At 42.0% G+C, this 27465-nt stretch overlaps 1 protein-coding gene across 24 annotated transcripts in view; it reads right to left on the bottom strand.

Annotated features, from left to right (window-relative positions):
• The window catches only part of FHOD3 (formin homology 2 domain containing 3), a 655971-nt gene that overhangs the window by 82944 nt on the left and 545562 nt on the right, over positions 1 to 27465 (bottom strand). For 23 of the 24 annotated variants that reach the window (XR_010598462.1, XM_065583978.1, XM_065583975.1 and 20 more), the window contains 3 exons: positions 22941 to 23246; positions 15183 to 16069; positions 7477 to 7635 (listed from right to left, as the gene is read on the bottom strand). Coding sequence is in view for 23 of the 24 variants with exons in the window: in XM_065583978.1 (XP_065440050.1) it covers positions 7477 to 7635; positions 15183 to 16069; positions 22941 to 23246 (1352 nt within the window). In the remaining variant the exon portion in view is untranslated. The remainder of the gene's footprint in view (positions 1 to 7476; positions 7636 to 15182; positions 16070 to 22940; positions 23247 to 27465) is intronic. The other variant, XM_065583981.1, reaches the window with a different exon arrangement.

Raw genomic sequence — 27465 nt, 5'->3', positions numbered from 1 at the left:
GTGAAAGGCTCTGGCGAGGGGGAGGCAGTGGAGAAAGGCTCTGGCAGCTCCCTGCTGAGGAAGCCTTTCCCTGTGTATGGGGAAGATTTCAGCAGTGGGGAGGCAGCAGGGCACTACACTGATAAAAATAGCTCTGGGACCCTCGGGCCCCAGCCGAGCCTGATCGTCTACATTGCAATTTTACAGCCGTCCAGCCCGAGCCCCACAAGCTTGAGTCAGCTGCCATGGGCCACCCGTGGGTGTTTTATTGCAGCACAGACAAGTGGCCACACTGCGAAGCAACACTGGAGCTGCACACAAGTGATTGTATTGGATTAGCAGCGCAGAGTGATTGAATCAGCATCTGATGAGTTGTGGTAACTTGAGTTTGTAGCCTGTAACTATATTCCCACTGCATTACTACCTCAAGCATCACCAACAGTTGAGTTTTTGAACTAGTGATTATTGTGTGTGGATGGAGCTGGTTTAGGGACAGCACTCCAATTATACCTTGAGCAAACACTGCTGTGAAGATAAGCCCTTAGAGGTGCAGCATAGACCTCACGGCGCAGGGGAAGGAGAGTAATCCTGGGCTGCTCTGGGGGCTCGAGAGGACCCTGGCAAAATTTACACAGCTTGAGTCACAGTTGCCTCCTTGGACTGCTCTATAGGCTGTAGAGCTGCATTATGCATTCCGGGTTCCCTACCCCAACATACCTCTCCTACCCTGCCCCAGCACAGCTCCTAGCTCAGGGCTTGGGAGGAGTCCTTAGAAGGCAGCCTTACAGCAGTCTATCACATTGTCTGTGCTGGAGGAATTCTCTGGATATGGGGCTTCGGAGAGCCCCTTATGTCATGCCAGTCTGTTTACCTCGCTTACAGGACCACAGGGGGCATGAGGTTCTCAACTCTTGTGCTTTTGTGAAACTTTCCACACAATTTTAGCAGTAGCTTCCTTACATGAACTGTCTATAGGGAAATGGAGAAAGCTAAAATTCTTATGTACAAAATGTACTCCTTGATTCTTTGGCAGCTGTTCAGTTTGCTACAACAGTAAGGGCTTATTTTTCCAAATTTTGCATGGCATGGGTAAGCAGAAAAACAAAGCAACGAGAGAACAGGCTCAAATCTGTCATGCAGAAATACAGAGGGCGTTGACACACTGATAACTGGTACAAATTTTGAAATGAATATCTGACTATTTCTGCACCCAACAAAAACGAGAGAGAAGATGGTGGCTGGAACTATGATTGCCAGTGCAGGGTTGACATTTTCACTGGCAGTCTGAGTGAGCAGCCTCCATTACAGTCTGACAAATTAACACACAAGACAGTAACTTGTAATGTCATAGGCAGAGAATATAGCAATGTCTATATTTAAGATTTTAGACTTATTCCATTTTAAAGGCTCATTTTCCATTGCCTATAACTTTTTCAATCTTCAACTTTCTTTCAGAATTTGGCAGACGTGGGAGCAAAAGAACAAAGATAGAGGGGGCAATATACATTTTACCCCTTAGAAAGTTCTGTTGGCAACTTTTTTTATGAACAGCTCTAGCACAGCAGGGACAGATGGCAAACACTTGAAATCTGGCAGGGAGAGAGTCCCTAAATTGCAGATGGGCTTTTCAAAATGCCAGTGAAAGTTGACTATCATTTGTCAAAGTTAAAATTATATAACAATCGTAGTTTGTGCATGACTGGAGTTTGCAATCTCTTAATGGTCAGTCAGTATTCTGAGGGGCTTGAACAGGAGTATGTTGATTGGGAAAATTTGTAGGCCATGCAGTGTTTTTAATCTACAATTAATGAAGAGACAACGGGATTCTTCCTTCCATACAACATGTGAGTGTGTATAATACAAAGTAAGGAACTAGGCAAAGGGTCCAAAGGAATCCTGGCTTCTTCTAAATAATCTGGAAAGTTGTGTATGGAAGGAAGCCACATGGATTGCATGAATACCATAATATAGAGTTATCAACAGCTATTTAACAAATAGTTGATCATGGTGGAATTTCTATGTTTTCTTATTTAAAAATGTAGGAAATTCCATTAAAAATCCCCAAACCTATGTCACAAGAATGGTAAGATTGCAAAGCGAAGCACTCAGAACTCAGGAAATTAAAATGTGAAGGTGATTTAAGGAAACTGTTGTCCACAGAATCACTGTCTCATTCATTGTAAATTACATGGTGTGTAGTGTAGTGAATGAGACAGGTCTCTAATCATCATCATCATGTTCCTATTACACCTCTGGCGTTTAGGGCAGTGATGAAGCTTTTCCACTCCTGTGTGTTTCTGGCAAGTCTTTCAACAGTTCCTCACCTGTGCCCCAGGTTTTTCAGCTCGGCTTCCACAGCTCTTTGCCATGTTGTTTTCGGGCAGCCTCGTTTTGACTTGCCTTCAGGTGTCTATCTTATTGCTACTCTGGTGATGGAATCCGTTTCCATCAGAAGCACATGACCCATCCATCTCCAACACCTCCTGACAATGATGGTGCTCGGATCCTCTTGGCTGCACTGTGTCAATAGATCTTGGTTTGAGATTGTTCTGGGCCAAACGATACACAGGATTTTTCTGAGGCAGGTTGTATAGAATGAAGACAGTTTGGACATGTCATACTTTCTCATTCCCCAGCATTCTGCACTATAAAGTAGTGTTGAAAGTGCGCAGCTCTGATAAATCTTGAGTTTGGTTTTGGTGTTGTATTTTGATGATTTTCAGACTGTATTTAAGCTCCTGAAGGTGTTCCTGGCTTTACTGATTTTGTTCCAGATGTCCTGGCTTGTTCCACCATCCTGGCTGATGGTGTTGCCCAAGTATGTGCATGTTTCTACATTGGTGAGAACATAATCCTCTATTCCTACTGGTGATAGTAAGGCAATATTAAAGGTCATGATATCTCTCTTATTGCAGTTGAGTTTCAGTCCAATTTGCTGGCTGAATGCGTTGAGTTGGGGTTTTTTTGTATATGGTGTTGGATATGTGATAGGAGAGCAACAACATCTGCGAAGTCCAGGTCTTCGAGGAATGAGAAGAGTGTCCATTTAATGCCTCTTGGCATGTCTTCTGTTGTATGCTGCATTACCCAGTCGATGACAATGTTGAAGAGGATTACAGACATGACAAAACCCCTGAAGTACTCCTGTTTTGATTTCAAAACCCAGCTCACTGTGATCAACACTGCATGTAAAGTTGAAAAAGAAGCTTTTGATGACGTTGATTATATGGGAAGGAATTCCATATGCCCACAGAATGAGCCATAGGCTGGTCCTGTGAATGCTATCAAAAACCTTCTCAAAGTCTATGAAATTTATGTAGAGTTGCTGTTGCCATTCTAAGCACTGTTCTATTAAGTTTCATAGAGTGAAGATCTGGTCTGTGCATCCAAGCCCTTTCCAAAAACCAGCTTGCTCTTTTCTGAGAACGCTTTCAACTGCTTCTGATGTATGCTGGACTATGATCTTACACAATACTTTGGTTGGCACAGATAAAAGTGTGATACCACACCAGTTATTACAATCACTGAGAGTTCCTTTCTTTGGCATCTTCACTATAACCCCATTGGTCCACTCATCTGGCACTTTTTCCCTTTCCCAGACTGATATAAATAGAGGGGCTCTAATGGAAGAAGGAGAATGGACTTGAAGTTAATTCACTGGACTGAGTTTCAAGAGATCTGGGTTCTACTGCTGCTTATGTGACTTTGGGCAAGTCATTTAGTACTTTCGGTAGCACAGTAGTTGCTTACTCCTAGTCGTCCTCTTGTGGCCAGGCATGGCGTAGCTGCTCTCTCACTAGGCTAGCATCCCCTGCCTACGGTCCCTCTGGCACTGTAGTGGTGAGTCTGCCAGATGACTTGGCCCTCCAGCCAGGTCACTGTCTTTAGTCTACCCCTTCTGGGTTCTCAATTGTCCCAACTAAAATTCACAAAATGTTGTGAGAAACAAAAGCCTTCTGCCCTCTCTGGGGCTCTTCCATGGACAGTCTTCGGGTCAGCCTGCTGCCCCCTTGTGGGGCTTGACAACAGTTACAATAGGCTTGTACACCCCTTGCCTTGGGGCCGATAGGGGAACCTAGTCACTTCCCTGGTTACTCAGGGTGTCTCCCTGCCTGGAGAGTTTTTCAGTCCCTTCCCTATTTTTTAATCAGGGTCTCTCCCAGGTCTCTGTTTCAGGAGAGCTTTTCTTCCTCACTCTCTTCCCTGCAGTTTCCTTTCCTTTCCCTCCTCTGCTGACATAGGACCCTGTAGGAGCCTTTGTGATCCCCACAGTCTCTGCAAACACAGCTGCAGACTCCTTTTACACAGGAATCACCTGGTTCCTTTCACGTGGACATAGGGTGACCAGATGTCCCGATTTTATCGGGACTGTCCCGATATTTGCTTGTTTGTCCCGCGTCCCGACCAATGTTCGGTTGGGACACTGGACAAACAAGCAATTTTGCCCTCCGCTCCCGCGCACAGGCGGAGCCCAGAGGGGCTCGTGCTCCCTCCGCCCCGACTCCGCCCCTCCTTCCCCCATTGGATCCCTCCCCAAATCCCCGCCTCTTTCCCAAGCACGCCATTCCTCCTCCCTCCCAGGCTTGCACCGATCAACTGTATGGCGGCGCAAGTGCTGGAGGGAGGCCTGGGGGACGCAGGGGAGCGCGGGGTGAGTGAGTCCAGCCTGGCCCCAAGCGCAGGCAGGAGGGCAGGGTGGTACCTGCAGGGGCAGCCCCGGGTCCGGCCTGGGGAACCGTCTCCCTGTACGCGCCCATGGGTGGAGGCAGCAGCTGCCCACGCGGGGACTCCGACGGGGCTTCACCTCCCGCCATGTGGAGGCAGCGGCAGCCCCGTTCGTTCCCCTGCGGGACCCGAGCGGGACTAGGGGGGGCTGGTTCCTGCTGCCCCCACTCCGGGGCCGCCCGCAATGCTCTGCAGGGCAGCTGGGCGCGGGCCAGGCCCGGGCACACTTGGGGTGATGGGATTGCGCCGCCCCACAGGGCAGGCTGTAGAGAAACCCCGCCCCGGGGCAGAGGCAGCGACAGCCCCGTTTGTTCCCCTGAGGGACCCGAGCAAGACAGGGGGGGCTGGGGCCTGCTACCCCCACTCCGGGGCCGCCTGTGGGATTGCACCAGCTTGGCACCTATGGGGGAGGTGGAGACGAGGTGAGCTGGGGGGGCGCTCCGGCAGCTTTTTTTTTTTTTTTTTTTTCCTCCGCCGCCCCCCCCGGCATCCCGATATTTCAGTTCTGTCATCTGGTCACCCTATGTGGGCCCATCCTGTAATCAGGGTTCACTTTGCCTCAGTCTCTCCAGCCCACAGAGCAAGCCATACAGGTACACTCTCTTGATACTTCAGTTCAGTACATAATACATCTGTGAAATGGGTGTCTTAATATTTCTCTACTTCATCGAGGTACTGTGAGGATGAATTCATTAAATGATTGCGTGATACTCAGCTATTACAATGGAGGAAATAAAAAACCTTCTTATTCAGTGCAGGGTTCAAATGGCGCAGTAAAAAAAAACATGTGGCCACACATTACAAAATGAGGAGAAAAAGAAATACTGAATAGCTGTTGCTCAGTGAGCACCATCCAACGTCTGCACTGGTTCAATCCTGTAGGGTACTAAGCACTCTGTCTCAGAGGCAGCAAAGCACTTGAAGCATGTTATCATCTTCAAGCACATGAGTAGTTCCACTGCAGTCAATGGAGTACTCAGATTCTTCAATTCAAGCTTAAGTCTTTGCTGAAATGGGGGCACAGTACTCAGCATATTGTTGCTTGAGTCCTGAATGAGGTAGTAGTCCTGTGTGAAAAAATAGTACGTGGCCGTGTCATAGGAGACTATATCGGAATGCATATGAATCAGGAGAAAAGTCAAGGTTGTGTAGGCAACAATATGTCATTTCCTGACTTGTGAGTGCTTCACTTTGCAATCTGCCCTATTTTGTAGTATATTTTAAAAAGAAATGATGGAAATCTCGCATCAATCAGGGTGCAGCCAGTGAAAAGGCTACCCAGAAAGCGTGGAGATGGTGCAAAGCACTCACTACCCTGGCAAGTGGCTAGTGTAGCCTCAACAGTAGGTGGCACTGGTTGGAAAGGTGAGGCGTCCAGAACAGCCGGTGAGGTGTTGAGTCTGCCAGGGGAGGTAGAAATTTAAGGGAGAAGATGCATACAAGATTCTTAACATCTTTGCTACGCATTCTGTTTTGGGCCCTCTCTAGAGTCATAATTACTAAAGGCCCAATTATTCACCTGCAGAATATGAGCAACGTATTATGGGAGGCAAATACATGTGTCACTGGGAAGTACTTGTATTCCACCAGAGGAAGATCAGGCCCTGGCATTAAGTTAAAACATAAGTTTTTTTTCTTTTTACATTTAACTGTTTGCAGCTCAGTTTCCTTATTATTTTGCTTTTAACTTTTCGTTCTTTCCTAAATATGGGGAGGAGGGTGAGGGCTAAAGAAAAATATAAAACTGAAATATTGGAAGATGATCTGCAAATGACATATTCAGTCAGGTATTGATCGAGATTTTAGACCAGGTCTTCAAGCATGCAGATTACTCTTACTGTAATTGTACAGGTTTAATAAAAACGTTTAAATTAAAAAAAAAATCAAAATTAAAAAACAGTAGCAGCAGTTTCTTTTTAGACTTCATAGAGGAACAACGTTTTGATAAAAGAATAATAAACAGAGCTCATCTTGGATCTCGGTAAGGAGATCTGAAAAGTCAAACATGTAATGGTAGAAATTACATCATCTGTAATCTTTTTACCAACTGGCTTACTTCAAACAACAATAACACAGAGATGCTATTCTGAGGACAACCAGCCATTGCATTTGTTTTCCATTTGATATACAATCTAGAACAACTGCAACAGCAAACCAGGCATGAACTTTATTAAACCTTGTACATTTTCCAACAGTTCTAAGAACTGTGAATTTACCCCTTGTAGATACCTGGATGTGCAAGTGTTCAACATTTAATATATATGTATGATGAACAGGATTTAGAATTTGTAATAACGTAAAAAATGTGAAACTAAACTTTGAGGGAATACACAAAGAAAGCTATCTGAGTGCTACCACTCTGAAAATCTCAACAGGAATTTAGATTCAAATTTTCTTAAAAATTAAGCACAGAAATCCATACTTTGATGCTTAATAAATAGCCTGATATTCAGAGAGGCAGAGCACCTGCAGTTTCCACGGGATACCAACTGGAGTTTGAAGTACTCTGCACATCTGAAAATACTAAACATGGATTTAGAAGCCAAACTTTAGGGACTTAAGTTTTTTTTTAAAATCAGTCTTTGAGTATTAAAGATGCAGGATTGAATGCAAGAACCCACAGGTATATATAACTAATGTCAACCCCCAATGATGAAAATAAGGCACAGAGATTTTTTCCTTACACAGAAATAAACTACAGTATATCTAATACTTGGGCAAAATTATATGCTCACAATTTAACCCTGACCGTATTGGACTATCCCTTCTTACCTCTATTCCCTCCTTGTTTAAGGCATATTCATCAAAGTTCAAAATAGCAGTCTTGATGGTCCTTGGCGGGGGTAACACTGTCAGTCCAATATTAATAGCATTGCTTCGTTTTGAGTCCAACACAATGATCTCTTGTCTCTTTCCATCTGCAGCAGTTTTCTTGGTAAACAGGTAAAGAGAAGAAAATTAACTTTGATACAATTCTGATAATACAAAGCAAAAATTTACATCGGTCTTCAATGACTTGAACTTATGTAATAGTAGCAACACTGACAATAAAAACTAGTGCATCTATAAGCAAAACACGGGGTAAATTCTACTGTCGTTTACTCCCATGCATCCCCAGTGAAGTCAATGGGGGTTGTCAGAGTTTAAACTAGAAGGCAGAAATTAGTCTTATAACTATACAAGATAACTATATTATGTACTTTTAGCTATGAGGCTTGGGATTACAGAAATTTGGGATGGGATTCAAAATTTTTAGATAAAGTTTGATGTTGCCAGTATAAAGTGATAGGTGTCTCCAGCTGATAGAAATTAAATGTCACCAGAAACTGCTAGAATTTGCAGGAATGCTCAGCAGAAGTGTGTACTAGTGGTTAGAGCAGGGAACTGGGAAGCAGGGCTCCCGGGTTCTGTTCCTGACTGGCTATGTGACCTTGGATATGTCACTTAACCTTTACCTCAGTTGACCTATTTGTAAAAGGGAGACAGTAATACTTACCTATCTCATAGAATCCGTGTGGCTTGATTCAGAATGGCTCTATTATGTTAGAAAACAAAGGTAGACAATGGCTCCATGATTGCTCTGAGAAAGAGCTCTAACACCTCTTTTTTGGAGGTGCAGCATGTGTCCTGCCTGCACTGCTTTCTGTCCTGTGGCTGGTGAAGGAATAACACCATCCCATTGATTGTGGTCAGAGTACTGTGGCTGATCCCTGTGCAGGTGCGGACCTACTTTTGTTCTCTTATCTCCTTTGCACTTCCATGTAGGGCCAGCTATAAGCTAGTCCTTAATATGTACCAAGGGCTTTGAGATCATCCGGTGAAGTGTGTTAGATAATAATGACAATACAGATAATAATGAAAGTGAAAAATATTAATAACAGTATATTTTTACAGACCTCAGTCACATTTTTTTTAATAAAAATGTAAAAAATATTCTCCGCACCCAACAGTGACAAAAATGCCTAGCCAACTAAGTAAATTGATTTGCAAAACACGTATAGGGGAATTATAAAATTTTCAATATGGTTTTCATTTAGGCAACACATCTTTTATTTTCTCATCACACTGCATTGGAAGGTGCGTTTTTTGGAAAGCCAAGGATGTAATTGAATACGGCATATGATGTAGGACTCTGTTACACACTGGACTTTGTAAGCATATTTCTTTCTTTTCCTCCTTCTTTGCTAGCATACAGTATGAGGTGGTAAGATGCTGTTCACATCCATATCTGGATCAAATTTAGGGATTTGAGTTAAAGTCTGAAGCCCCTATTCAGCAAAAGCACTTAAGCATGTACTTAACTTTAAGCTTTAGCTCCACCCACCAGCATGTCGGCTCACACAGGTAGGCCTGTGAGGAACAAGAAGTAATATGTGCATGGTATAAAACTGGGGCAGATTACTTCCCTTTTGGATCAAAGGGGGAACTAGGAACCAGATTGTTACTACCTGAGTCTCAACCTGTTTCCTGGCCTGCTCTCAGGTTAATGCAGCTAAGCTCTGCCATTACTTGGAGCTTGTGCCAAACCCACAACTGGGCCATAATTGTTCTAAAGGCTTACACACATTTTCATACTGGTATAACTATTTCTGTTAACAGTATGATTCTTTTAATGTGAATGCAGTTATGTCAGTATAAACGTGCCTTTTACCACTATAGCTTATTTGCCTTCTTGTAAGGGAATAGCTATAATGGTATAAGCACTTTTACACCAATATAACTGGGTCCATAGTCAGGATGGCATAATGGTATAATATAGTTAAAGAGATACAACTTCCGTGTATGTAGACAAGGCCCAACATACATTTTTAGATGACCAAAAGTGAACTTTGCTTTCAATTTTCTAGCTCTATTTTGCTATATTCGTTTTCTTCATGACATTTGCCAAAAACACCCTGAAATCACTCTTGACCTCTTCCCTCACTAATGTGACAGGATAGTCTCTTTATGGAGGATCTAATTTAGGCATATTGTGATATACACTTTCCCCTAAAGCAACCATTTCCAGCTTCAGGGCCATGAATCAATTTTCCAGGAACATAGTACGTGGCCAACACCACATAAAAATAAGGCTGTGTTCACCTAAGATTACTTCCTTTGGGTCTCAATCACACTAACCCTTTTGTAAACAGCTACTTTCAAACTTGTATTTTACAGTACAGAATTATTTATTGTGGGTAATGCCGAAGAAGTGAAATTTAATATGATTTTTCCAATAGCCTTGCAAGCAAGTACTTTTATATGATCTAACAATAAGACAAAACTAGCTTCTTCCCAAAAAGTAACCCCTGCATGTGCAGCATTTAAATTGGCAAGACAATTTGAGTCACCTGATTCTGCATCAGTTATATGGAGGATGTTGCATTGTCCTCCGATTGTGAGAAAGCAATTAGAGCATCCCATCTATTTCTATCTTGATTAATAAGGATTATTGGGATTTCAAAAGGAACTGAATGGGATTTGGAGCTCTAACTCCCTTACACTCCTTTGGAAATCCCAGCCCACATGTGTAATTTACCTCAGCCTTCACTGAAGTTATGCACATGCAAGGGATATCCTTGTGCACACAGATGAGAATATATTCCTTAGTCTTTACTCCCTACTGGTTTCTCAGACTCCAGGAACAGTAAATTCAACCCTATCCAATAGGAAATGAGCCAGCAAAAACATAATTTCTAAACTATGCACTGCAGACAGCTGCAGGGTTGCATGATAACATAATTTAACACAGCAAAGGTGCATTTGTTTTCATCTCGCTGCACAGAAAAACAAATACTTTGAACCACCTTGCCAATATACCTGCCTGGTTTGGCAGTGTAAGAAGGGAAGAAATCTTCAGACTTGCTCAGTGAGGAAATCTGATCTCGCTCTTTATGTCTGCTAACAAGCTGTCACAGCCCTCTAGTCCCACAAATAAACTGTCTGTAGTGGAGGATGCTGTGATTCGTGTAATCATGCAGTAGTTTTCTGTTATGTTACCAGTTTTCTGCCAGAAATCACAAACGTCTCCACATGTTACATTCAGCTATCTGAGGTATATTTTATTTTATTTTGTTGTAGTCTATTGTGTTTAATGAAAAACTTATTGTGAGCCAGCATCAGGAAGTGGCTGTTTATAGCTGTGTTTTGTGGAAATCATGGTTAAGGATTAGAAACAGGAGTAAAATTGGTTGCAGCTGTATCAAGGAGCATATCTGGTAAGATGGAGCCAAAAAATCCGTACCTCATCCTCTCTTCTGATCTTAATTTTAGTCTCTCTCTCAATTTTCTGAACAATTCATCTGATGAGCAATTGACTACATCTACTGCATTGAAATCTGACTGGTTGAACTTTTATTCATTACTCTGTATTCTGTTTTTAGGAGAACCAACTGAACGTGTAGCACCTCTTATACTACTGTGCAGTAGACTGGATTGGACACTAGGAGATAGGCACAATGTGATGCGTTTTCACTGGAAATTGACAAACTGGTCTGGAAAAAGTAAGAGCTGGGCTAATTTGAGCACAATCACCAAAGCAAACCTGAGGGGCGAGGATGTGTATGTGTGTGCATGCATGCACGCATTATTATTTTTTTACAGATTCAGTTATGTCTCTTTAATTACTCCGACTTGATCTAAGATCTGCTCTACCTGCCCTCAACAGGTTTGATGATATCCCCCCTAACCCATGGGGAGTCTCAGAAGTCTGAAAATCTTTGCTGGGCTATTTCTTGTTCTTCATTACATGATCCAGGCTTCCTGGAGTCAATAATCTGCGATACTTGTGACTCTCAGAAGATGCAGGGTATTTGTGATTTGAAAACAACAGCTAGCATGAACAAAGAAGAGAGGCCCTCACTCCTCCCAAATTGTATTTGTTAGAAGGAGAAGATGGGAAATAGGACGGATCTTGGACTGGTCACACAGAAGACTGGGGTTTAAGAGGCAAGACCACCATCAGGTGGGGTGGTCAGATAAGGCCTGAGCCAATGCCCACTGAAATTCATAGGACTCTGCTACTGACTTCAGTGGGAGCTTGATCAGACTCACAGACAGCAGAAGTCACAAGGTGCAGCCCAAGAGATCAAGCAGAGCCCAAGAGACTCTTTGTACTCAGAGGAAGAGAAGAAAGTCAAGGCACTAACACAAAACATTACTGGGATTCATATCAAAGATGTTAAATGGTCTGGATGAAAATGGGACAGGAAAAGGGTCTGGTTGAGTGGAAGGAAAGATGTTGGATTATAGAGAAGGAGACAAGAAGGCTTGAAAAGTTTGGCTATACATCAACACTTTACCAGGCTTATCCAAAGTTTGTCCATTAAAACAGTAAGTCTTAAAAAAATCAGTGCAATCTTCTGTGCAATGACATTGAAACTCCAGGCTTGTACTACTGAAGGGACATAATGGAAGTTAAACTTGTAATCTCTCATGCAGAGAAGTCCCTGCCCTCCATGTACTGGTAGGTGCTATGGCTCAGCATTTGCTCTTTGGCTGGGAAGATGAGTCAGCAGGTTTCTTTGAAGTCAGTGCAGCCTTGAATTCTGAAGAGGGATTTAGATGACCACTTTTCTCTCGGAGACTAAGTCTCCGAGACTAACCTCTAAGAGAAAAGTCGTCATCTAAATCACTTTTCACAATTCAAGGCAACACTGGTTTCAAAGAAACCTGCTGATTCATCTTGCCAGCCAAAGAGAAGATGCTGCGCCAAAGCACCTACCAGCACATGGAGGACAGGGAAGGAAGTTTGTGTAGGGCGGAGATGAGTGAGAAGAGCTTGGGAATCTACTTGGTTAATGATTTGGAAAAATTAATCAATCGATTAAAATAATCTAAACTTTTATCATAATTTATGGTAAATGTAAAAGGGTAAAAGTAAGGCAGACCAGTTCATCAAAATATTGACATTATAAAGTATACAACAAACTCTGTTAAAGTGGAAAAATGTTATAACTCTACATTCAGTTCAAGGAATGATTTATTTTATGGCTCCCAGGCAACATTCTCATTCCGTCTGCTCCAGTCCACACTCAGAGTGAGCCTTCTATGATAGATGTATATTTACAAGGAAGGAGAGTAGTAGGAGTAATATACCAACAGTGGAGAAAGCAGAGGAAGTGAAATTAAGCTCAATATGCCCTGAATTAATCATTGATCGGATTTATTTTTAAAATCTGTATGAAATACATTTCAGATCTATATGCACTGAAAATCATTGAGCTATTCTTGTGTCAGAGATAATTCAATTTAAAATTATAACAACTGTGGAATCTATATAATTGATGTATTTGTATGCCTACTGTTTGCTGTGTAAACATTTTATAAACTGCAGCTATATTAGCCACATTACCAATACATAACTGGTATGACACATCTGTAATTCTGATTATTTTGGCTGAAATGTTTACACTCTCAGATATAGCTCAGGGGCTCAAAGTCAGCTGTACAAATTAGTCAGGAGGACATTTGATTACAATTTTTTTCTCTTTTTGGTGGGGAACTGAGTCTTTATTGAAGGCGTGAGGTGATAGCCTTGGAAACAGAAGTCTTCTACTTATACCCAAAAGCAAGAGCAAGGTAGGGCAAGCTTCCCTGCACTGATACAACAATGTCTCTCAGCACTGGCCTGGAGGAACAGTCTCTAGGAGTGAGAAAACAGTGCAAGATTTCAGATCCATTCAATCCTTGGCCTACCAGCTGAGTCAGTCAACTGTGATGTGTCTGCTTGACCAAGAACATCAATATTGACTGTCAAACTGCCATTTATAACAATTTCAACTGGATTTGAACCAGTGACTTAGGAATGAAGGACTAGAGATCTAATTTCCAACACCTTGAGCCATCTAGTCTTCTGGATTATTTGTTTTTGAACATATGGATACTTAATAATTTGTACCAATAATGGAAAAGTAAAATGATCATGGTATTATGTGGTTTTTCAGAATTGTTATAAAACTTGTACTAATGTGAGAACTTAGGCATATGTACAACAGATACATTGGCAATGAGTGATTTTCTTATATGTGGCCTTATGGTGTATCTTTTATTAGTACTATAACTGGAAAAGAACATTGTTTCTCTGATACCAATTACTGTACTTACATTAATAAATCAAAAACAATCTAGCCATGAACAGCAAGGGTTCTAGCTAATAACTTTTAAAGGCTAACTTTAAATCTCCATTAAATTCAACTACAAGAGACATCATAAGAGTTCGGCATTAAATGGTTATGTTATCAGCCTTTAAGATTTATTTTTATGATAATGTTCCTATGAAACACAGAAGTATTAGCAAATCAAGATTTTCTCTCATGAAAATTTCATATTTTCATAATGAAATTTGGATAGTCAAGTTATCTAAGTTAAGGATGAAAAATATTTCTGTGAAAGGTGGCAAAAAAAATTTATGCATGAAAAGAAGAGAACCCAGGTTATGTTTGCAGGGCTTGGCAATATGACAAAAAGTTCTTTTGACAAGTAATCTTAACACATTTGAAATGGAAATCATAGAGAGACAATTAACATGGAACCACAAGACTATTTGCACATTTCAAAGCAGAACCATACTTTAATGTTATGACCCTTTCAGGAATAATTCCTGGAATGATTATGAAAATAGTACGAAGATATATTACAGGATATATGTTATGAGAATATATTACAATGATTTCATGTGGTGTCCAATTGTAACAAGCCCTGTTTTGCCTTGTCTCCATACATGCCTAATGACAAAACTTTAAATTTCACTAGCAAGGTAAAAGTAGCCAGATACACAGATCTGAATTATCTTTCCTTAATGCATGATGCACTTTGGTATCCATGGGGACAACATTTTAAAATGTGGGTGCTTAAAGTTTTTAGGTATCTATAATGATTTGTCTACACCGGGACATCCAGGAAAATGAATCCAAATTAATTTAAAGGTGTGAATTTGAAGAGCATTAGTTAAACCGCATTCAAACTCTGTGTGAACACTCTCATTCAGAATGACAGTGGCCTTAATCTAGGATAGTTTAATTCACTTTGTAAATGAATTAAGCCAAACTGAATTTAGGCCACTTTAATTCTGAAACACAGCACCCACACAGGGACTCAGTATGGTTTAACTAATCCACTTCAAATTCATACCTTTAATTAATTTGGATTAATATTCCTGGATATCCCCTATGTTTGAAAATTTTGGCTATGAAATTTACAATGCTAATATTCCCCAGCTGAAGTGAAATACAAAAAGTGGTATAGATATACGATTCACAAGAACAGTATGGAATATGGCTAGGCACATATATTGTTTGGGGTTCAGCTCTTATTGTCAGCTCATGGAGTGTCTGGCTGTCTTTCTAGAATACTTAACTTATGTGCACAAATATAGAACATATATAAACATCTTTGTTAATTTCCTTTGTTTTTTAAACTCTTTAAGCATAAAATATCATCTAAATTAATCTAAAAACAAACTCAAAATTAATAAAAACTAAACTAAACGTTAGAAATACCTTTGTGACTGGCAGTTCCTTGGATTTAGACTCAAAGAGGTGCTCCAGTTTGGAAGTGTCCACCTTAATGGGTTCCAGTTTCGACCACAGGAATTCTTTACAGCGTTTGTTATTTTTACACTGCCACTCAAATGGCCGTACCTCGTTCCAAAACAGACGGATGGTTTTCTTCTTCTTCATGAATGCTGGCTGACCCCTAGAAACCTGGGGTGACCCTGAACCCTGAGGAGTGCTGAACAGTGGAGGAGGAGCCAATAAATTACCAGAGGGTGGAGGTGGACATCCAAACAGAGGGGGAGGTGGTGGAGGAGGCAAACCCAAAAAGGAAGGTGGAGGTGGGGGAGGGGGAATTAGGGAGTCCCCAGGACCCATATCAATGTCCAACACATCTACATCATCCTCATCCCCCAAGTCTGTAAAATCCATGTCTTTGATTTTAAGTTCTCTAGGATTAGCCATGAGCTGATCCCAAATGTAATCAGATTCCTTCTTGGGCTGTGCCGGTGTTTTCTCAGGGACCTTTTCATCGAGCTCACCCTCAGGCAATACTGTCCCATTGGCCAGCTCAACATTGTTGAATTTTTCTGCAAAGGCTTTCACGCTGCCTTGATTATCCAGATTTCCAATCTCCATCTTTTTGACACTTTCATCTTTGGCCTGCTTGCTGGCCTGCAGGATAGAGATCCTATTGGCTAGGCTGGTGATTGACTCAACACTTTCCTCCGTCTCCTTCTTTTCCTCCTCCTTCTCCTCCAGCTCTTTCTCCTCTTCATCCTTGGGCTTCTTGTTATGGGCATACAACATATCCAGCATGAACCGTTTGTTGTTGAGAATGTTGCTGCACTGCTCATTCACACCAGCATCTTGAATAGTTTGTGACCACGTACCTGTAATCACACACACACACACACACAATGAATGGAAAAGCAACAGGGTGTCAGGAATCCTAAAAATGGCATTAGAAATGTCTTTGGTGATACATGTACAATTATAGTATGAAACCGGATAAAGGACCTGTCTATACAAAGACTGAATGTGCAGCAAGCTGGGTTGTGAATCTATCTCACGCTGACTGTCCATAGGGACACTGCCAATGTGCACTAACTGTTTAGTAGTGTGCTTTGATCTACACCACTTTCAAACGGCAGCAGTTCATAGTGCACTAGGGAACTTCTAGTGCGCATCAGCAGATTCTACACAGACTGACAGCGCACAGCAGATTAGTGCAGGGAAGATTGAAACCACAGGTTGCTGTGAACTAAATATTCAGGTAGACAAATCCAAAGTTTCAGGGAATTTTTGGAAACAATATGCAATCAATAGCACAGATCTACAGCCTGATTCTGCAAGTTGGTGAGTGTTTCTCTGAGAAGTGCATAGCAGCCATTCAGGCAGTGGGAGCTGAAGGTGCTTGGAACATCTCAGGAGGTACTCAGTGACTCTAAGAACACAGACCAAACTGCTTTTTGGAGGTGGTCTTTTAATTTTATATAGAAAAAACAATTGGTTACATGTTGGTAATTGCTCACTGTGGAGTTCTGGCCCACATTATTTTACTGGATACCTAAATGGTCAGATTCTTTGACAGTCTATCAGTCCAAAGGCCACACAAGACTGTTTGACACCTGTATCCATTTCCAGTGTCTCTGCTTTCTGCTCTGGGCTAGGCTGAGAAGTGGGAGGATTAAAACATGGTCAGAAGGGCTGCTCCTGTGGTATTCTTGACATGGCTGGAAACAGGTGCTACTCTAAGAAAGAGTGTTGTTTTTCCAGTCTGAAGCCAACAGAATTTGGATATCCACCCACCCCATCCCTCTCCACCGCAACTACCACTTGCTATGGGAGGGCAGCTTTAAACTCTGGCTGCGCTTAGCACAACTCCTGGGTGCTTTGGCCACGTTCACCAGGGTGACCTCTGGGGTCTCTGGCAGAGTGAATTGTGCACACAGAGTAAAATTTTCAAAAGCACCTAAATAACTTAAGAGCCTATGTCACATTTTCAAAAATGACTAATGCACTTAGGCTCCCAAGTCATTTGGGTGTTTTTGAAAATTTTATCTGCTGACCATAATTACTGACCTGCATTTAAACTACAATCAAATTGAAATGTAGTGGCCTCTGCCCACCTCTCAGCAAGATATAACGATACATATTGTATACTGGGGTACAGAAGTTGCAAAATTAACTAGTGCATGAGACGTCATAAATAATTAAAACCAAACGACAATAAAACCATCAAAATAAATGATCAAAGTAGATTGTCGGAGGCATTTTTTCCTGACGTTGAGTACCTCTTAACATCTTCACCAACCAGTGTGGGACACAATGTAGAAAGTATGTCCAAAATATGAGAGATCTTTTTTCAAAGGACATTAAATGAGACCGGCCTTATTTCTCCTTCAGTATATTTTGCAATTAAAAATGGATTATGAAAATAGTTCTTCAATACTTACCATGATTTTGATTCTTTCCCTTCCTTACACATTTAATCAATTTTTTTTTAATTTAACTTTTAAAACTAAATGTTAGTTTATGTTTGATTACTGCCTTCTTTCTCCTCTTTCCTGGTGTGTGTGTGTGTGTGTGTGTGTGTGTGTGTGTGTGTGTGTGTGTGTGTGTGTGTGTGTGTGTGTGTGTGTGTGTGTGTGTGTGTGTGTGTGTGTGTGTGTGTGTGTGTGTGTGTGTGTGTGTGTGTATATAGCAGAGTGGTTACCCCACTGCTGCCCGGAAGGGCTTAAAACAGTCAGGGAGAGGGCTGTGGCAGGGAAAAGCTAGGCTGATTGGGGAAGTAGCCACAGCTGGGCTATGCCCCAATCAGGCCCTGCTGGTCTCTATAAAAGGCTGTGAACCAGAAGCCCCGAAGAAGTCTCTCTCTGTTTTCAGAGAGAGAAGGGCCTGGCTGCAGGGATCTAGAGACAGGGTACCTGAGTGGAGCAGGGCTGGGGAAAGGCTGAGGAGCTGGGGAGCTCCAGCCTGGAAAGCCCCAGGCTGCGGCCTAGCAGAAGGCCAAGGGGTACTGGGGGTTGCAGAAGGCAGCCCAGATGTAGGCCAAGGCAGCAGGTCCAAACCCAACCTTGCCAGTGATGAGTAGACTGATACTGCAGTCTGCCCCAGGGTGTGGGGCTAGATGATGACTGGCAGTAGCTTTATACTGAGGTGAGGTGAGGATAGTGGGTGGGGGTTCCCCAGGGAGGGGAGACCCTAAGACTGAGGGGTTACTGCCAGGGGGCAGCATCCAGAGAACAGGGCACCAGGTCCAGGAGGGACACAGGGGCCAAGTGACGAGTGGGACACTGGCCTGCAGAGGGCGCTTCTGGGTCGAAGAGCTAATTCCCGGAGATGACCAGCAGGAGGCGCCGCAGGGGTGAGTCCCACAATGCTTATATATAGTTCTGTGGTTGCATTTTCTCTTGAGTTTATTTATTTTTGTTTCTCCTTTTACTCTACTCTTTTTCTTTGTCGGGATTTTCATGTTAGCAGTTTAAATTTAATGTCTTTATCAGTTGACTTATTTTATTTCTATAACCTTAAGCCCCTTCCATCTGCTCTGGTAAGTCTCTTCCTTGGCAAGTTCAGTGGCCACATCAACACTATGGGCAAGAGACCCAAACCCCAAACTGGTCTAGCTGAATCATTTGTTAAAATTAAATTAAGTTAAAATGGGTTTAAAAATTCACTGTGCATCACAGAGCAGACTCCCAACCTTGGAATTCCAACCTGTGTTTCTAATGTTGAATAGTTTATGGCCCCATCCATACTAGCTCTTAACCACGTTTGAAGCTGAACCCAACATTAAGAAAAATTCAGCTTACAGCAAATGATTTTTGTCCAGGATGCAGGCAGCCCCTGTCTTTCTTCCCCTTTTACTTTCCTGAACACTCAATCTCTTCCTTGCCTCATTTTCCCATTTGTGACAGATATGGCAATTTCCTGCAATATCTTTGGGAGATCTTAGTGTATTAAGTTTATATATCATTGTGGGCACGGACTTTACGTAATTCCCTGGGGGAGGGTGACCACAGCTCTTCCAGGAACTAAGAACAGTGGGAGGAAATTAGGCAAATTCACTCAGAGAGTGAACTTCTCCAGAGAGCTACCACCAGCTGGAGAGGTTCACATATCCTAGTTCAAACTGGATTCTCCAGAGGTCACCAGACAAGGAAAGGATTTTGTGGATAAAAAGCCTGATTTTAAACTGACTCAGAACTTTCTTTCTGATCCAGCAAAGAGACATGACTTCTGTCCAAGTTGGGCCCCAATCATTCCTGGGGAGGGTTTGAAGGACTTTGGCCTACAGAGGCCACATAAGACTGATGGGTCAATCCTGGTAAGCTGTTAGGAAATTTTATTGTTCTTATATGTTATCTCTGTAATACTTTTACCTTAACAATAAATGTGCTTGCTCATAAAGAGCTGTGCTGTAACTTATAACTGCTGGTAATTATGCTGTTCATAAGGCTGTGGAGAAAAAGCAAAATGCAGATGCTGGCCTATTTAGGCAGTCTGGTTTACTGGGGATTACCACAGTGTAAGCAGGGAACTGTGCAGCCTGTTCAGGAGGGAGAGAGATGCAGATTGGAGTCTAGAATGGGTACCCTCAAGGGACCACAGAGGGAGGAATACAGGTGCAGTTGCCCTGAACTGTGACTTCACTCACCCCTTTTCCTCAACATCCCATCTACAGGATTGCTCCCTTACCTCTTCTCTCTCCAAGATTTGCTACTAGATTTTTCTGAGGTTGCCTCCCTAGAAAATTTGATCTCCTCCAGACTCTCCTCTTCCCCTTCACTATGGATTTCACAAAGACCAATTCCCAACCAGATTCAATTGCCTAAAGACTTCAGAACTGTCCAAGATTTCCCAGGCTCCACTCTATACATGCCACAAAATTTGGCCCCCCCCTCTAGATTCTCACCTTCTGTGTTTCCCTAGATTTGATTCCTTTCCAATTCTGCTCACTCAAAATTCTCCAACAGAGTTTGCATCCCCATTTTATGCTCCCAAGATCTACCTCATTCTTCTCTAGCCAAATAAGATTATCTCTGCAAAGCCTCCTGCTGTTACTACTTCTGTAGATCTCCCTGCCCCCTCCCCCATGCATCCCCCGCACACTGCTACCGCTTTGCAGTGCTCCCTAGGATGAGAAGGATTGGAAGAAGCATAGATCAGTGTGTTTGATGCTAAGGAAGGAGGAGTCAAAAACCAAACACTTCATTTCCTTGCCCCTGCTGTGTCTGGGCAGGCACAGCAATGTAATCCATGAATGACAGCTCCTTTCCTGGAATCTGAGAACTGTCTGAGAAAGCACAAAACCCTAGGAATGCAAAAATAATTCATGCAGACAGAGTACTCTGCATGATTTCTAGTTCTGCATTTGCTCCCTTACCAACTAAATTGCAAACTTTAGTAATTCACAACACCTTAGGTCTCTCAACCAACGAGCCTTTACTTTACTGCTAAAGTTTATCAACTTTTAAAAGCCAGCATTTCATTAAGCTATAGTACAATACGACAATAGTACTGCAGAAGCTTATGAGAAATGGATTCAATGTGACAAGAAGTTAAAGTTCATCATGTTGGAAACAGCCAGGACTAAAATATGCTGAGTGTGGAAAAAAATTTGTAACCCATTTGCTCCTCGTTTACATTTGGACTATGCAACAGTGTGATGAGAGCCATAGTCTGTTTCATAACCGGTACAGTTTTGCTGAACACCAGCTGAGTAATCTGCAATACTGACAGTTAGCAACATCTTGCCTGCATGAAGAGGAGGAAGCAGAGGATAGTCTCCATCCTCTATGTGTTCAAAGCCTTTCATCATCTACTCTAAAATAGCGTCCTTACATTGGTGGAGAAAGGGGGTGAGGGGAAGAGAGAGAGTGAGCGTGAACTTTTATGATTTATTTCATGTGCTGGTCCCCTCACAATCCACTCAGCAATAGCACTGATGGTGTAAACAATGCCTCCATTCCACTTTTCATTATCTGCACTATAACACAATCTCTGTTGACCTGAAGGCAAGGGATCCAAATTTATGATAAGACTGTCCTTGAAACTGACTGTGCCCTTCTCAGGTGGAACTGCTGTCTCAAAGAGATAAGTTTGTTGGGACTAAATCCTCAACTCATCTTTTAGGTTTATATTTTTACACAGACATTTATCTATCCATCTTCTTCAAAGGTATAGTGGTATTCATGGAGCCATATGCCAGCCTTGACCAGTGACATCAAGGAGAGTTCTGTGCACTGAAGAAAAGTTGATGACCCTTAAATAGTGAACAATAGTGAACCTGTAACATTTTAGTAACCTATTCCTGTAAAAAAGAGATGGGGGTTTGCCACCACAGGCAATTTTTAAATCAATACTGCATTTTTAAAAAAAGATACGCACTAGTTAAAAAAGAACTACACCTCTACCCCGATATAACGCGACCCGATATAACATGAATTCAGATATAACGTGGTAAAGCAGCGCTCCGGGGGGGGGGGGGGGGGGGGGGGGGGGGAGAAGGGTGTGAGGCTGCGCACTCCTGCGGATCAAACCAAGTTCGATATAACAGGGTTTCACCGATAACGCAGTAAGATTTTTTTGGCTCCGGAGGACAGCGTTATATCAGGGTAGAGGTGTATTTGCGGGAAGCACTGTATTACACACAAAGTCTGTGTTACACACGAAGTCAGACTAGATGATCACAGTGGTCCCTTCTGGCCCTAGAATCTATGGATAAAAATGCGAATGTCCGAAGGCTGGCAATTTAACCACCAAGACATGATCTCTGTGATTTCAAACAATTCCTATTTCATCAGGAAAGAGTGATTATATACTTCATATGTTACGATACTTAATTTATTTTAACATCTAAAATGTTCCATTTAGAACAGTGCGCGTCACTACAGTGCCTCAATAAGATTTAGAGGCCATGTTAATTATATTATAGCTATTAATTCAAGAGTAAACAATTGTATAAGAATCAAATTACTAAGGGCCACAATCTGCCATTTAGTCACTGGCATGGGCTGCTGGCCACGTGGAGCTGGACCTCCCAAGAGGGAATTCTAGGTGGCACAACTCCTCCCCTAGCAGGCTGAGGCATAGGGTATGTGTGCAGGCGGTGACATCCTTTGAGTGTACCTGGTGATTCATCCAGCCATTACTGTTGGCTACTGTGGAAGTGTTCCCTTTAGGACAATGTTCTCCTTATGCCTTCTCCACCCAAACCATGGTCAGGCATTTCTAGCTCTACAGGACCAAGACAGGAATGATGGAAGAAAAGAAAGAAATGCAGCACTTGGAGAAGCACCTCACCTAATTTCCTATAGTATTAACATTATGGCTACCAGTAACGATAGTGAATAGCATGGAGACAGGCATTCGCAATCTCATGATGAACTATCTTAGGGCATCTCATACCATTGGAACATCCAATTGAATTCACTGAGCTTTGGATGCAGGTTAGTGGCAGGATCAGTCTCTAACTAGTTAGTAAACTAATTGTTGAAAGAAGAAAGTGGTCTTGATCAGAGGGAAATCTTATTTTACTAAGGCCAGATTCTTCTGCCACTCTGCACACACAAACCCCATTGAAGTCAATGGAGTTCCACACACACAGAGCAGATATGGATTTGAACCATAAAGGAAGAAATACTAATGAAGGACAGGCTGAAAGGGTTCGTTAATTGATTAGCTTTACACCAAAGCACCTGATTTAATATGTTCTTTATGGGAACGCCTGGGTTTATTGAAAAAGCTTCACTTTACCAGTTTCATTGTCACTGGTTAACTTGTCCTCTCTTTCTTCCCTCTCTAAAGTGCTGCTTGCTGAGGATATGCTGGATGCAGAGCAGTTGTCTTTTTCATTCACTTCCTCATTCTGCCTCTCTTTTTCACTGAGTATTGCACTGTCTTCTGGCTCTCGCTCAGGACCTTGCTCCACCTCACTCTCTGGTCCCACCTCCGTAGCCTCTACTTCCTGTGGTGTCTCCGTTCCCTGCTCGGCCTCTGCCTCAGTTTCCTGTTCTGGTTTTGTCTCTGGCTCAGGTTCTGGTTCAGGTTCACTGGCACTCACTGGTGGAGAGAACAATGGAGAAAAAGATTCACTTAACAACAATTTCTCTTGGTCGTCTAGACTCACCCATCCAACTGAGCACGATGTGAATTTACGAGTGATTTTTTATTTATTTTTTTTGTCCATGGAGAGTCTAGCTTTATGAGCGAGAGACTGCTGATCATTGTGTGAAGACAGAACCAAACATGGGTGCAACTTGGCAAGTCTTGCTTGATTTATATTTGCTTACAATCTGAACCTAATCCATAATTTTTTACTTATAATTCATTGGAAGTTTGGTTATTGTGGTCACAGAAAGAGTTGAACCATCAGAAAACAGGCATCCAATCCATGTCTAGCAATGAAAGCTCAACACACAGACTGAGCTATAAGGAATGAGTTAAACAAAAAAGTAAAGTGGAGAGTGCCTTGTAGTTGAATCCTCTTGGGTTTCTGAAGGAATTTTTATGGTGACTTCTTTTTCACCTGATGTGGATGGCTTCAACAAAAAGATACAATTGTTAGTTTTATAAGCACGATAAATGGCACAGTCTGGAAATGACAGTGTCATACAAATTTGGTTGACAGAAAGCATATGTTTTTCATGCATATTTACTTCAGAATAGCCACATCAAAACTGAACTGAGCTTCCAACTGCTTGGCATATGGCATAAATTTAGCTTCCAATTGGATGGCATATGGCATAAATTTAGCTTGTAATTGGTTGGCAGATGGCATACATTGTTGATGGTGCACGTGGTTTCCTCCTTCTTGCTTTATCACTGACACAGTGAAATCCAGTCATTCACCTTATAGTTTCAGCTAAACCAGCAGATTTTTACATGCAAGATTTTTTTTTGTTATGCTGTGAAGACACTGGAAAGCATCCATACATATTCACATCAAGCAGCCCACAACTCTTGGCAAATTGAAATGGCCATGCAAAAGTAATGAAAATGTACATGCATTTAGGTCCACACAGTTTTTGCATTACCTCTGTATTAAATCTTGTGCAAGACGGTTGAACTACAATACCTTAATCATATCAGGTTTTTCCCCCTTGTTGCTTACTTTTCATTTACAATATTGCAATATACACTTCAGGCCCTGTAGTGGTTTCTGGATTCAGCTACATATGACATGACATATATTCTGAGAACTAAAGAGATTAGAATTCAATTGAGCCTTTGGGCGAAAGAGTGTAACAAAGAAGAGGGACCTAAAATTTCAGTCCTCTAGAGCAGTGGTGGGCAACCTACAGACTGTGGGCCGCACGTGGCCCGTCAGGGTAATCCGCTGGCGGACCGCGAGACAGTTTGTTTACACTGACCGTCCGCAGGCACGGCTGTCCACAGATCTCATTGGCTGGGAACGGCGAACCGTGGCCACTGGGAGCTGCAGGCGGCCGTACCTGTGGATGGTCAATGTAAACAAACTGTCTCGTGGCCCGCCAGCGGATTACCCTGACGGCCGCAGGTTTTCCACCACTGCTCTAGAGAGAGAGAGTAAATGGATTTAGCCTTAGAAGGCATAAGCCCAAAATATTGGAGGTAATGAGGATTCTTTACGTTTCTCTCATTCTCAGTGCAAAGGCATTTCACATCCTGAGACAAAAATCCAGCCATGTTTTCTAAGAATGCATGCTTGTACATTTTATTAAGTCTATCTTTATCTTTCTATGAAGCATACCTTTCCAAATCACATCGCTAAACCAGATAGTGTTCAGTAATGTCCTATTTCACACAGCCTACAAAGCATAATTTCAGACTTGTAAATGTTAATGCTAAGAGTGAAGTCCTGATCCCTTGAAGTCAATGGGGCCAGGATCTATCTAAGCCTCTGCATCATATCTAAGGCGTCTCACACCCATGCATTACCCAAGAGAAAATCAGCATTCTATACAGAGCAGATCTAACGATATTAATTGGGCAGACAATTTGAACCACAGAGAGCGTATGTGAGCCATAGCTTCCAGAACATAGGGAAACCACTATCTCTTTTCAAGAGAAGCCAGAAGTACAATACTGCTAAGATACAAACTTAAGTGTCCTTAAGAAATCAGACTGTGTCACATAGCTGTCACATAACTAACATGATACTGAGATATTTGAGACCTATGAATTTCTCACATTGTAATGATCACAACATACAAAGACACGTCTGTCATCAGCTAACCTTTATACAATTGGCACATGAAATAGAACTTTCGATTTTTCTCTCCAAAAGAGTTGTTCTCTGATGACTGAAAAGAACAGCTTCTCTAAAAAGAAGGGAATGGTTGAACACGTGGCCAGATCTGACATTATTTATGATACCATGGTCAAGAGATTACATCAGAGATTTTAGTTTAACAGGGGAAAGAACTGGGAATATCTGATAAATGTTTAGGAGCAGAAAAAACTAAACAACCAATAGCTTAGAGGTGGTTTTACATTTTCTATGCATTTGGAATAGTTCCTATGTAATAGATAGAAGTGGTACATTAACACAAGCCAATATATAACTAAGTGTAAATAGCAATATAGTATCTTGGAGTATGTTATTTATCTCTTTCCTAGTTCAGGGAGTGCCTAGTATTCTGCCATTTCTGGCGCTATAGTACACAGAAAAGCACTTCCAGAACAAAAGATTGAAGTGCTGTTACTCAACCACTTTGCTGGTGTCTCTCTAGCTTTTGAGATAGTGTCAAATGATCCAAGATATACCAAAACAACATAAGTAATAATATAAATCCACCAAAACCTCTGCCAGTGAAACTCAAAAATACTAAATATTCAACACGCACTACAGAGAGAATAAAAATATTGAGCTCACCATACATCTGTCTCTTGCATTTGCACTATATGATAAATGTAATGGTCATGTTGATATTGGAGAGAACATATGCTGACGTGATAAACTCCATTCTCAGCAGATGTCTATTTGGTTACCTATGTGAAATGAATTGTTGGTTTCATTCCAGCATCTACTGGACCAGTTTTCACACAAGAAAAACTACCACGACAATTGGCAACCTTGCTGGCAGACACAGCATAGAGACAAAGACTAAGACCTTATCTACATAAGCAATGTAAGTCAATCTAAGTTACTCTAGTAAAGATACGTAACTTAAGTTGACGTAACTTACATTGACTTAACGTGGTGTTGACGGGAGACACTGTATGGTCAACATAGCTTCTGCCTCTTGTTGAAGTGGATTAATTAAGTCAACGGCAGAGCGCTCTCCCATCAACTTATTGTGTCTTCACCGAATCTGCTAAATTGATGCCCCCCACTGCATTGATCGCATCCACACTGATTTAGCCCATAGCGAAGACAAGCCCCAAAAAATTAACCATCCTCTGATCCCTATAAGTGAGCCCTCCAGATATGTGTTGAAGCATTGTGGAGGGCCAAGGCAAGGAAGCACGCATTGCCACACTAGTAGCATTGCATTTAAAATTATGCTTCTGACATGAGGGATTTGGTTAAAAGAGGAAAGACTTTGATTTAAATTTGGGCTAATGGAAGCAAAGTAGGTTTTCCTGAAGTATTGGAAGGGCAAAATCATTGTCGTCATCATCATCATCATGTTCCTATGACGCCTCTGGCGTTTAGGGCAGTGACGAAGCTCCTCCTCTCCTGTCTGTTTCTTTCAATGGTTCCCCAGCTGTGCCCCAGGTTTTTCAGCTCGGCTTCCATAGGTCTACGCCATGTTGTTTTCGGGCGGCCTTGTTTTCGCTTGCTACTCTGGTGATGGAATCAGTTTCCATCCGAAGCACATGACTGATCCATGTCCAACGCCTCCTGGCAATGATGATGCTGAGATCCTTTTGGCTGCACTGTGTCAATAGATCTCAATAAATCACTGTGAGTGGAGTGCTTATCATGTTTTTATCTCAGATTCATTTTGTGTGTGTGTGTGTGTGTGCACAGTTCTTGTTAAGATTGAGTTGAGTTTACTAGTGGTTATGGAATGGTTATAACTTCCCTTTAGCAGCATTTAAATCATTTTCCTCCTTCTATCAAAATTAAATTTTATTTAATTTTTACAATTAAAATAAATTGGGTGAATAAGGTACTTTCTTTAAATGAATGGACGTTTGGGGTGGATATACTAGCAGGAGGGAGTCTGAAGAAGTTTTAAGATGCATGGTGTTTTGTATCATATGTCTGGTTATGTTTCTGCTGAAAATGAAACAATACAAGTCTACTACAGGAAAAAAGAAAAGTGAGGCATTCCCGGAGGAGCAAATGCTG

The sequence above is a fragment of the Chrysemys picta genome, chromosome 2 (assembly GCF_011386835.1).
Source record: "Chrysemys picta bellii isolate R12L10 chromosome 2, ASM1138683v2, whole genome shotgun sequence".
In the NCBI taxonomy this organism is placed as follows: Eukaryota; Metazoa; Chordata; order Testudines; family Emydidae; genus Chrysemys; species Chrysemys picta.
The sequence above is the reverse complement of the archived record's forward strand: the minus strand, read 5'-3'. Positions and strand labels throughout refer to the sequence as shown.